Source organism: Cynoglossus semilaevis, chromosome 6 (genome assembly GCF_000523025.1).
Source record: "Cynoglossus semilaevis isolate Cse_v1.0 chromosome 6, Cse_v1.0, whole genome shotgun sequence".
In the NCBI taxonomy this organism is placed as follows: Eukaryota; Metazoa; Chordata; class Actinopteri; order Pleuronectiformes; family Cynoglossidae; genus Cynoglossus; species Cynoglossus semilaevis.
In genome coordinates, this window is record NC_024312.1 from 6540911 (window position 1) to 6552453 (window position 11543).

General features: G+C 40.8%; 2 protein-coding genes and 1 long non-coding RNA gene across 4 annotated transcripts in view; 2 read left to right on the forward strand and 1 right to left on the reverse strand.

Moving 5' to 3' along the window:
* The window catches only part of LOC103379890 (mixed lineage kinase domain like pseudokinase), a 5624-nt gene extending 2161 nt beyond the window's left edge, over positions 1-3463 (forward strand). The window contains exons 3-11 of the mRNA XM_008311594.3: positions 3-63; positions 648-825; positions 990-1090; positions 1177-1312; positions 1924-2008; positions 2226-2371; positions 2497-2546; positions 2923-3063; positions 3146-3463. Coding sequence (XP_008309816.1) covers positions 3-63; positions 648-825; positions 990-1090; positions 1177-1312; positions 1924-2008; positions 2226-2371; positions 2497-2546; positions 2923-3063; positions 3146-3198 — 951 coding nt within the window. The 3' untranslated portion in view covers positions 3199-3463. The remainder of the gene's footprint in view (positions 1-2; positions 64-647; positions 826-989; positions 1091-1176; positions 1313-1923; positions 2009-2225; positions 2372-2496; positions 2547-2922; positions 3064-3145) is intronic.
* A 593-nt stretch (positions 3464-4056) lies between these two features.
* LOC107988714 (uncharacterized) lies at positions 4057-5416 on the reverse strand. The gene is made up of 2 exons (XR_001760214.1): positions 5333-5416; positions 4057-4346 (listed from the first exon to the last, which is right to left on the reverse strand). It is a non-coding gene; the product is annotated as an uncharacterized LOC107988714 (long non-coding RNA).
* rfwd3 (ring finger and WD repeat domain 3) lies at positions 4258-10929 on the forward strand. 2 transcript variants are annotated; one of them, XM_025056097.1, is made up of 14 exons: positions 4258-4396; positions 5353-5627; positions 6092-6360; positions 6456-6511; positions 6937-7131; positions 7228-7319; positions 7688-7802; positions 7997-8249; positions 8601-8751; positions 8833-9009; positions 9124-9338; positions 9639-9853; positions 10340-10503; positions 10626-10929. In XM_025056097.1, the coding sequence occupies exons 2-13, from the start codon at positions 5353-5355 to the stop codon at positions 10481-10483; spliced, it is 2157 nt and encodes a 718-aa protein (XP_024911865.1). In that variant the 5' UTR covers positions 4258-4396; the 3' UTR covers positions 10484-10503; positions 10626-10929. The 2 variants fall into 2 exon arrangements, with proteins under 2 accessions (XP_024911865.1, XP_008309813.1); XM_008311591.3 differs by having other exon boundaries at positions 10340-10929.
* Positions 10930-11543: the final 614 nt, after the last annotated feature.

Sequence of the window (11543 nt, forward strand, 5' to 3'; positions counted from 1 at the left end):
AGGAAGCCATGCAGAAAGAATTTGAGAGTGTCAAATATAATGTGGAAAAGCTTGTGGAGATTTGTGAGTGCACCTACAGCCACACACACACACACGCACACACAAGCAAAAAAGCCCAGTTTCAGTTTAAGGAAGTAAAAGTAGAATATTGCTTTTTTCACACGCTCTAGAAATCAATTCCCAGTCAACTGGAGGATTCGACAGAAATGTGTTTCTACAATATGCATCACATTCATACATAAGTAGGGATGTATGATGTTGATGCCGATATCCGATTTGCCGATGTTGTCAAAACACCTAATTTCTGATTCCGATATCAACCGATACTGATGTATGTAGCCGTTTGGGTTAAAGGGAGAGTACACATTTCATTGTGTGCTGTGTCACAATGACAAACTTTGCACAATACTAATAATAGTTTCACTGTCACTTCAAAACTATTTTTAGGTCACACGTCATTTGGCCAAACCCAGGCATTGCGTTATCGGGTTTTCATTATCGGAGGAAAAAACTGATGACAATTCTTATCGATATCACATAATTGAGCTAATATCGGCCGATAATAATGGTTGGCTGAAATTATCGGACCACATTTCTTTTTCTTCTTAATTGTCAACTTCTCTAACTTCCTTCTTTTTTTTGAACAGTGAACAAGCCCCGCGTCATTGATGAAGACATCCGAATGATCAAACCTGACGAACTGAAGTACGAACATCCCAAGAGAGCCTTCATGAAAACGTCCACCTCGGAGGTCTACAGAGGAGAGTACCGTGGCTTCACGGTGGCCATCAAAAGATATATAGACCCTCTAAGCACAAGCCCAAGGTCCGTGCCTCTCAGGCCCCGGCTAATAATAAAAAGACATTGTTGTTACTGTTACAGTAGCAACAATTAAACAGCTGAATTTTGTTGGTCCTTAATTTATTTCAGGATGGTGTTTTGATTTTTAAAAAAGCACTCTGGTATTGTATTTTATTTCAATAATGTAGGGAGATCCGGTATATTTTCGATAAGGAGGTTGAAACCATGAGACGTTTCGAGTCACCCAACATCCTCCGAATGTTTGGCATCTGTGTCCAGAACGAGGACGGTGGGTCAGGATGTAAATCACAGAAGATCTGGAAACTCTGTAGGTCATTATATGATGGTGTGACTAATTCCTCTGGATTAATGCAGGACCCAATCCCCAGTTCCTCATCATCATGGAGTATTGTGAGAAGGGAAACCTCCGAGAGGTTCTGGACTCGGACGCTAAACTCTCCTGGACTAGAAAAGCACGCATGTGTCTGGATGCAGCACAAGGACTCTACAGGTAGTGTGTTGTCATACTTGTTGTTGTTGGAGAATCAACCAAGTACTTTCAAGTACTTCTAGTTTACTAGTTACTAGTTTACTGTTTTGTTACAATAGTTAAAATCACTTTCCTCTCTTTTGGGATCATTTCCGGTTCCTACTGCCTAGCTGTTCAACTGCCATTGTCTGTATGTAAGCAAAGGCTTAGCTAGCTACTGTTTGGCTAACTTGCATTTTTTTTGACTACATCTAAAGTTATGTCTGGATTTTCCGGACTATTAGTTGATTATAAGTCGCACCAATGTCAGTAAATTTTCAGTAGTACAGGAGTAGTAGATACTGGTACACAAGTCTAGAGTTCCTTCTAGCGGCTGTCAGTGAGAAAATAACAAATGTGAAATTATATATTTTAATATATAAGTTGCGCCCCCAGCCAAAGGATGAAAAAAATATGATTTATAGTCCATAAAATATGGTAACTCCCTGTAACAGATTACTGTTAGTGTGTGCCACTAATGTGTTTACAAGAAAAGAATGGAGAAGGCTTTATTTTGGGGGTTTGTTTTTTTTGTTCCAAGGATTTTAACAAGTGTGTTTCATTATAAATAATATTTTTTTCCTCCCTTATAGACTTCACCAGACTGAGGTGAAGAGTAAAGTTCATGGATGCATCACCAGCTCTAAGTTCTTGGTCGCCGAAGGTTACAGAGTTAAGGTAGTAAATGCTAAGAGTGGTTTGTCTTATGCCTGTGTTTCTGTATGGAGTGTGGTTTTGCAGGCACTTCTCTTTTTTCTCACATTTTTAACCATGGAATACAAATGTGAATGTTTGATTGACTGAAGGAAGTGATTATGGTTAGGTAGGAGATTCATTGTGTGAAGCAGTGAAGGAGTAAAGCCATATCACATTATATGCTGTGACTCTTTTTCAGCTCGGAGGGTTCGAATTGACTAAAACTGAAACGTCACTGAACGCAACTAAGGAGAAAGACAGAGAGATCAGGTCCTTGGGTTACTCATCTCCTCAGATGCTCAATGACATCAACCATGTCTACAGCAAGGAATGTGAGATGTACAGGTCAGTTAAAAAGGCAATTGTTGATTCATACAAACTGCACTACCTGTTTTGTTTTTGTTTTTTTTGGGTGGGAGGGGATTTTTTTTAAAACATTGACGTAATTTATTCAAAATGTTCTCTTTCAGTTTTGGTATCGTCCTGTGGGAAATTTCAACACGCAAGAAACCTTTTGAAGGTGTGTTTTTATGGAGGCAGTATTCTGTGTCTCAATTATCTCTGTCAAACCCATATATTTCAGTTATAGTTTAGAATTGTCTTAAACGATCTTCAGTAGCAGACGGGCTGGTTGTCAAGGCTGACGTGTCATGTGACCAGATGTGGTCATATGTTATATTTGACTGGAAAATCAAATTGTTAGAAACATCAAGCACTACCAGCATTTAACCCTGACCCTCAGGTCAACCAGCTGCACACTCGAGTGCCATCACTCATTGTTACATGACATATCTGCCATGACCTGGGGCCAGTCTGCTCAGACGACTGTTCATCGTTAACGCTAAAAAACAAGACCTCATTCACTGAGTTGTCTAATTTATCTTTGTTTTTTCCAGGATTTTCCAATAGGGAAATATATCAGAAAGTGTGCAAAGAGAAATTTAAGGAAATGCTTCCTGAGGACTGTCCTGAGTCACTGGGAGATCTGATCAACGCCTGCCGGGCCTATGACAACTTCCAAAGACCGTCTGCAGGAGGTAAATCTGAGACTGTTGTATTTATCTACACTATTGGTGCGTGGTTTGGTGGTAACAAATAAATCATTTCTATTATCCACAGTACTGCTGGACAAACTGAGGAGTGTGGTTACACAGTTGGAGGAGCAACAATAATAACACTCCACACTGCAGATGTCAGTCTGTTTCCAGACTAACAGTCTGAAAGTGTGTGACTTTTGACAAATGACGTATACTGCATGTTCATTAAAAGTTGATCGAGATCCATGCTGTGGTTTGTATCAGTCATATAAAAATATCACAGGTGATTCAGGAAAAAACTGGATATGTCTGTAATGCTCTGATTCTTAGTATTATTCATTCTTTCATTCCATCCTTCTTCATAAAACATTTAAAAACTCGTAACAAGTCACAGATTAAATGTTTTAAGCTTTTTCATTGACGCTGTATTAACGCTGCTGCCTTTCCACCATCTTGTGGCAAGATAGCATAATTGCATGTTAGTATGTCACCTAACCATTTAATTTTTTATGCTCTAAAGGTAAATATATCATCAACCTGAAACAAAAAAATTCTAACGAAGCCCAGACTGTCTGAAACAAAAAAATTCTAACGAAGCCCTAACGAAGCCCTCTCCTTTCCAATGCCCTATTTGAAAATAACACGTTTATCACGGAAATTAACGCGAATTCTATATTTGAAAATAACACGTCACGGAAATTAACGCGAATTCTGTCATTCTATTTGAAAATAACACGTCACGGAAATTCTGTCATTTTTCATATGCTGTGAACGTCAGTGGCCACGTGAGGGCGTCTGTTATCTATAATATATAATAATTTAAGCGACGAAACGAAAACACTAAGCTTTCTTTTCAATGTAGCTACTATAGTGTGTGATGTATTGCACATAATATTCACGATGCAAACCAGGTATATATTGTATAAATGTCCCTTCGATTGTGTTAATGGTTACTACTTCTTTATTAACTGTCTCTCCATGATAAAAAAAAAAATCATGATAACAGAAGACGGTCATGTTCACACACGCTGATGTGGGAAATGTGGGGTGAGGGAATTTGGAAACTGCTGTAAAGTGTAGCACGTCGCTCATCTTCACAATAAACGATCTCGGAATGAGGGCGTCACAGCAGGATGAGGCGGGCAGAATGGAGTGGCGCCGGGAGATTCGAGCCCTGTGATCATTTCCCTGACTTTCTGGCACTTGTGCGTGGAAGTGGGTCCTAGGTTGTTTGTACATGAACGTATTCTGGTTTGTCTTCAGCCGAAGAGCCATGTGGTTACCTGCCGTGGAGTTTCAGAGAGAGACAAGCAGTTGTTAAAGCCTCACTCAGGTCAGTGTTTGAGTTGCGCTCTACACCCGCCGCACGGCTTGTTCCTGTTACGCCACTCGCTCAAACACAAGATTGACATTTTGCGTTTTCATTTAAGATATTTCAGGTGGCAGTCCAACAACTAATGACGACATGGTTTTACTAAAACATTAATATACTGCTAAAGTTGTGCTGGCACATTGATGTGCAGCTTACACAACCTCTCAGATGCTAAAGCTAAAGAAGCTCAACCACCTATTGTTTAGTGGTACAAAAATGGAGTATTAACGAATACTTTCAGAGATATACTTGATATTTACGGTTAGTTTAATCAACAATCAAGTCATGTCAGAATTTTGCGAAGATTTGGTTTACTGATGTTATTGCTAGTAGGCCCTGTAGACCTCCAGCTGTAGTACTGCGCGCAGCCGTGGAGGGCTGTACCCTGTGCGGGCAGGCGACGTTCATCGTAACCGCAAAAAATGAACCGTTGAGAAATTTAGCATTTGACGTTCCCTGCAGGGACTGATGCCTATGTTTAATCACAACAATGAGCAAGACATATATTATTTAAAGTCCACTGTTTATGTTGTGGAAGAGTCTCTTTTAGACCTCTAGGTGGTGCTCTGAACGCAGTGAACGTCAGTCGTGAGTTGTCTGTAGTGTAACGTCTTTGAAAGGTTGTGTCTGGACAAGTAAAAAAGTAATGAAAGCTCCGCAGCTCTATGGAGTTATACACTTCCAGCAGCAATGTGGTAACATCCTATTTTTGAAAGAAAAAATAAATAAAAACAGCACGTGCACCGACTTGACCTCTGCTCTTCTTTATCTTAAGTGATGTTAAATCAACTACTGTATTCACAAACTCTGTGTTCTGCATAATTTATTATTACTTGTATTTTCGATGTTAAATCAACTACTGTATTCACAATAAACTTAAAATTAACCTTATTTTACCCTGAATTCTTGCTGTGCAGATGGAATCCATGGAGGTAGACCCCATCGAAGTAATCCAAGGAGACGCCAGTGGACATCCACAAGTTGCTGTTACAGGCCAGGCTGACGACACCGATCCTCCTCTTGTAATTCTTGACTCTGGCAGTAGTACTGAAGTAGATGACGATGAAGATGATAGCAATGAAGCACCGGGGGCAGCTCAGGCTCCACCAAGACTTCCTGCAACATGGGCATTTAGTCAGCGGGCAGTTGGCAGGACTGCAACTCGAGGGGCTCCTATCCGAAGAAGGCTCAGGTACAAACACACTCTCACAAACAATGCGTGGTTTGTAAGTCTTAGATTAGATTCAATATTAAAATGAAGGACCAGGCATTGCCCTCAGGCAGGTGGTGAATTTGGAAAAGGGAAGATTTAATATGTTACTGTGCCAAAATTTTAACTCAGCTCTAAATCTCTAATTCAACCATTAGAGATTTAGGTCACTCTCTCAAAGATGGGACAGAGACTGCCTGAAACTGACAAAGCCAGATAAGGTAGCATATTGGTGGTAGAAATAGGCAAGAAAGAGATGCCAACTGCCATAAAAAACCCAAAAAAGGAAAAAGAATGCCTTTGATCCCAATTAATATGTCAGGTGTTCCATTCTTTATTGGTTGTGAATCTCTGTGTGTTGTATCTTTCGCATAGTCTTTCAGACTGTCACCTCTACCTTTTGTACATCTGATTGCCTGTGTGTATTTGTGGCTGTCCTGGTTCAGGCAGGGCCTCAGAGTGCATTACCCCAGCCAGACTTCAGCACCATCCAGGGGCTTCCCGGACTTTCTGCTAAGAGCCCCGGCTGCCAGTGTAGCTGAGCCGGAGTCTGGCAGCACCTCAGAGGTCAGCGAGTCAGATGAGGAGGACCAAGCTGCTCAAGGAAGAGGTGAAGGAACCACAGTTTCTGCTGCGCTGCCAGCTGACCCCCTTCAACCTGCTCTACAACTCAACCCCTCTCAGCATGCACAACCACAGGATACAGAATCAGTCGGTAAGTCTGGCCACAGTGTCACTTTCACATCATCACACCAGTGCAATGCAGAACTTTAGAACTGATTTTCAGCCTGGTCTCCGTTCTTTTACCAGGTTCCAGTCTAGCTGCTGACAACAAAAGGACAGAAGGTCTCAGTCAGGACATGCAGGTAACATTCCAGTTGTCTATTTTTAAAGTAGCGATAATCATACTGCACCTGCCTTACACCTCTGCCTTACGTACAGAAGGTCCGGGGTTCAATCCCCAGTGGAACTATATATATACTCTACTTAATGCACCTCATGTAAGTTACTTTGCATAGAAGTGTTTTTAAATGTATGAATGTAAATATAATGTATTTGCTCTAAGGCTTACATACATTTGTGCTGTGGAGCTACAAACTCTGAGGTCATTACTGTAGTAAAAGTTCAGCTTAGGCCCTAATGACAAACAAGAGAAAAGCAACAAAAAAAATGCAAAACGAAATATTTATTATTTCTCAATTTAAAGATGTCTTTTAATGCAGGCTACTTTATCCTTTTTCATAATACTAAAGTTCATGAAAGCCCCCACTCTCAACTTCTCATACTGTAGGCTGTGGGAGCCCCACCTTCCATCCAGCCGGCTCAGAACGAGGAGGGTGAAGGAGACACGTGTACTATTTGCTTCGAGGCCTGGACGACTGCAGGAGAACACAGGCTTTCAGCTCTACGCTGTGGACACTTGTTCGGCTTCACCTGCATTCAGCGCTGGTTAAAAGCCCAGGGACAGGCGGCTAAATGTCCACAGGTGAGTGACCCGACTGGACTTCGACTAAAAAAGTGTGACAAAATGAGTATGATGTATGCGTTTGTTTACTTCTAACTACGTCACACGTATCTGCAGTGTAACAAGAAAGCTAAGCGCACAGACATCGTGATGCTGTACGCTCCCAAGCTGAGAGCGCTGGACAACACCGAGCAAGAGAGTTTAAAAAAGTGAGTTTGTGCCAGTTTGTTGATTCAAGTTTGAAAGTTTCTACTTCACTCTCTTGAGCACAGATGACTTTGGAGAGTACAAATCTGAGTCTTATGTGAAATGTTTGTTTTTGTAAATTTTTGTTCTTACCATGATTTATTTCCATTTCAATTCCATACTTCTTTGCAGTCATGTAATGCAATATTATTTTCAATGTGCAATTTTTTCATGCCAATCAAGTTATCATTTTCTCTTCTACTTTTTTTTGTTTTATATTAACTGTCTTTTTTATGATGATAAAATGATACATTAAACCATCAATCAAAGCATTTTGTGCCTGTGCAACTGGATTGTATCAAGAGAGTTTTGTGTGTTTGCACACGTGCAGGACTCTGGAGAACGAACAGACCCTGAGGCGGAGGGCTGAAATGGAGACGGCTGAGTACAAACTGAAACTGCAGGTCATCAGCAACAAATATGGACAGGTGGAGAAGGAGTTGCAGGTTAGTGTGACAGAATAGAATTTTTTTTCTCGAATCATAAAGTATTGTTAAAATTATTACAAAGCTGATCAAAAAATGTGACTTTTTTACTTATAATTTTTTTCTCATAATTATAGTGAATGCAATTATGCTAAAAAAAACTGCTTGTCGAATGTTCTCTTCTTTTTCCTATTTTCTTCTTTCTGTTTTTCTAGGAACTGAAATCTCTGATGGCCCAGGCTGGTAGAAGCTCCTCTCTGTCTTCGTCATCCTCCTCCTCTTCCACACTCTGGTCAGCATCAGGCCTCACCCTCACTCAGAAGGCCGATGGCTCCAAAGTGGCTCAGTACAGCTTTTCTAAAGCGGTGTTAGTGTCCCAGGCTGGAGGCTGCAGGGTTTTGTCTTTCTGTGAACCTCTGAGTTGCCTGCTGGCCTCGCAGCCTTCGCCTCACTCCACTCTGGTTCCTGGTGAGTCAAACAACACAAATGTAAATGAGAATGACAGTTCTATTGAGTGAATCATCATTTTATCATCGAGTTTTGCTGTAGTGCCATCTTTATACTAAAATGTGTTGGGTTTTTGTTAACCCAGACCTTGAACAAAGGCCATTTTGTTCTGTACATGAGAGATTTATATACAAATGTCTGTAATGAATGGTTTTGTTGTTTCTCCAAGATGTTTAATCTAAACTTTTTGAGCATTTTTTAACTTAGAGTTGATAAACTAGATTTAACTAATAGTAAAACAACATTGGGCTCATGGTGCTTATTTAAGCTCCAGGCTATTCAATAAAAACATCTCTCTGTCTTTCTGCTCAGGCTGTGGGGTGAAAAAGGTGAGTGTTGTAAACATGAAGGCGAGTCAGTACGTTCCCATCCACAGTAAACAGATCAGAGGCCTGTCCTTCAACAGACAGAACGACAGCCTGCTGCTGTCTGCAGCCCTGGACAACACTATCAAACTCACCAGGTACCTGTCCCACACCGTCACATACGTACAGCCACACAGATGATCACAACCTGTGATACTATTGTGATGTTTGTGTTACAGTCTGCTGACCAACACAGTGGTTCAGACCTACAACACAGGTAAACCGGTGTGGAGTTGCTGCTGGTCTTTGGACCACAGTAACTATGTGTATGCTGGTTTGAGCAATGGCTCTGTGCTGGTGTACGACACCAGAGACACCAGTACACACGTGCAGGAGCTGGAGCCGCTGCGCTCTAGGTACAAACACACACACACCCCCACATCCACCCTGTGACAGTGAAACATAACGTTCTCGTGAACTCCCTGTTGTATTTCCTGAAGTCTGTATGTTACTGTGGTTGGATGTTTCAGATGTCCAGTGGCGTCTCTTTGTTACATCCCTCGGGCAGTTTCCAACTCCTTTCCCTGTGGTGGGCTCATTGCTGGGTCCCTTGAGGGCGGGTGTTTCTGGGAGCACGTCAATGAGACCTCGTACAGACCAAACATCCTGCCGCTGGAATCAGCAGGCTGTACGGACATTCAGGTGGAGCCTGAGAGCCGCCACTGTCTGGTCACATACAGGCCAGGTAAGAACCGGGTACAGGTCGAGTTCTTAAAACCAATTTTTAATCCGATTTAATTCAGGTCCAAGAAAAGTTTTAAAATATGGCATAAAGGTTCATAGTTGGCCACATAGTTTATGTGCATGGACTGACGCTGTTAATGATGCCATGTTGTGAACCACTTTTAAACGTGAAGGACATAATCAACTATCACAGCTACAGATACACATCAAAATAACTTTTGCGGTTACATTTGTTTTTGAATGAGCTAGTGGCATTAATTTTATCTTTAACGTTTTGTTTGCTGTTGTTTATCTTCTGCAGGACGTTCCAACCCGTTCCTACGCTGCGCCCTGATGGCTCTGAAGAGATCGTCTGAGCAGGAGTCGGGTCAGCTTCCCATCTGCTCCTGTTCTCCAGTCCAGATGTTCAACGCTGGCTCCTCCTGTAAACTGCTCACGAAGAATGCAGTTTTCAGAAGTCCAGATGGAGTGGGGACGCTGGTCTGTGCTGGAGACGAGGCCTCCAATTCCACCATGGTCAGTCATTATTTGTTTGACCTTTGAGTGTTGGTGCTTTGATGTATTTTTATTTGTTTTAGTTAAAGGTTTCCCCAGTGTAAGTCATTACCTTTAGTTCATGGAGTTATAGTATTTTGACCTGGAAATGTTTTTGTGCTGTTATAAAAAAAAATAAAAGCTAAAATTTTTAGTTTATTCTTACAATGACCTTGGTCTGAAATTATCTTATTATTCATTCTATATATTGTTCATCAGTCACTGTCTTCAGTGTCAATAGCTGGAGATATCCACCAATCCAAGCCTGGTTGAAGAATCAAAAGTGTAAAATTGTTTTTCTGTCTGGGTAGATTGTGTTAAAGGATTTAGAAAATTGTATTTATAGTTTGGCAATATTTTCAAGGGCAACAGTTCCCAAGACCCATCTTAATGTATATCAAATTTAAATTTGAGAAATTTAGATTCGAAGATTATTCTTACATGTGTACTCTTATCTTTGTTCCCCAGGTGTGGGACGCTGGCAGTGGCTCTCTGCTTCAGAAACTCCCAGCCGACCTCCCGGTTTTGGACATTAGTCCTTTCTCTTTGAATGGGGAACACTTCTTGGGCGCCTTGACGGAGAAGATGCTGAAAGTCTACAAGTGGGAATAAATCCTCAAAATGACCACAGTGTAAGAGCACAAGGAAACTGTGGGCTTGACACAAAATGCTGCTACTTTTTGAAACAAGTTTCTTACTCAGAAATCAACCTACCGTATGTTTTTTTTTTTAAACCAAACATTGACCTACACAGTGAACCCACAATTCCCCTGGATTCTGAGGACTCAGGCTCGTTAAAGTTGTGCTGCACACCAAGCTTACAGAAAGTAAAAAGTAGCAGGACAGTCTTTCTGGTGCTCCGCACTGGTTGGTATCAGCTGACATCAGTGCATTGGCAAGGTGGAGCTCTTAAACTACAAACTCATTCACCCAATCAGTTTTTCGCTCTGTGTTTACTGTGAACCAGACTATAGTGTGTGTGAAGCTTGGTAAACTTGTCTAATCCAGTTAAGTAAATTTTATGTAATTATGGTAAATATTCCAGTGACTGCACAGACTCACGAAAAACCAGTTTATAACTGAACAGTTGTTTGGTTTGTTCTGAGTTTTACAGCACGAAAAACCAGTTTATAACTGAACAGATCCATGTTGTTTGGTTTGTTCTGAGTTTTACATTTGAGATGTCACGCGGAAATAGGACAGCATCGACAGCATCAGAGCAGCGCCACTTAATCCTTAATCACCATAGCAGACTTACCTGATCTTTTAATCATTGGGTGAAATTTCAGTTTGGAAAACTTATGACACAGGCAGTACAACTTCAGCGATCTGTTTACTTTTAATTGTTTACAAAAACCCTTACATTTTCTCATACTGATCTTTTCACAGCAGACACACGAGTTCCATCACTAAATGCTACTCCCATCTGTTATTACTCACTTTTTAACCGGAACATCAAGTGCCAAAAGACTCTACTGTGTTTAAAGTGTGAACATGTGGGTTGTTTTTTTTTTTTCTTCTCTTTCTCAAAAGAATGTGTTGTATATACTGTAATTTATATTTGTTACTGGCTGAGTTCTTCAAAGTAAATAAAACTTGCAAGTTATTTTTTATTTTAAAGGTCTGTGGCAATACTTTTTTTCTCTTATCTTGTGATATTAAAATTTGAGAG

Excerpts from the sequence above, each read along its gene's own strand:
- rfwd3 (XM_008311591.3), top strand. The coding sequence starts at position 5,353 with ATGGAATCCATGGAGGTAGACCCCATCGAAGTAATCCAAGGAGACGCC. Across the intron at positions 7,803-7,996 it reads AGGTGGAGAAGGAGTTGCAG|GAACTGAAATCTCTGATGGC; the intron begins GTTAGTGTGACA and ends CTGTTTTTCTAG. Across the intron at positions 9,010-9,123 it reads CTGGAGCCGCTGCGCTCTAG|ATGTCCAGTGGCGTCTCTTT; the intron begins GTACAAACACAC and ends TGGATGTTTCAG.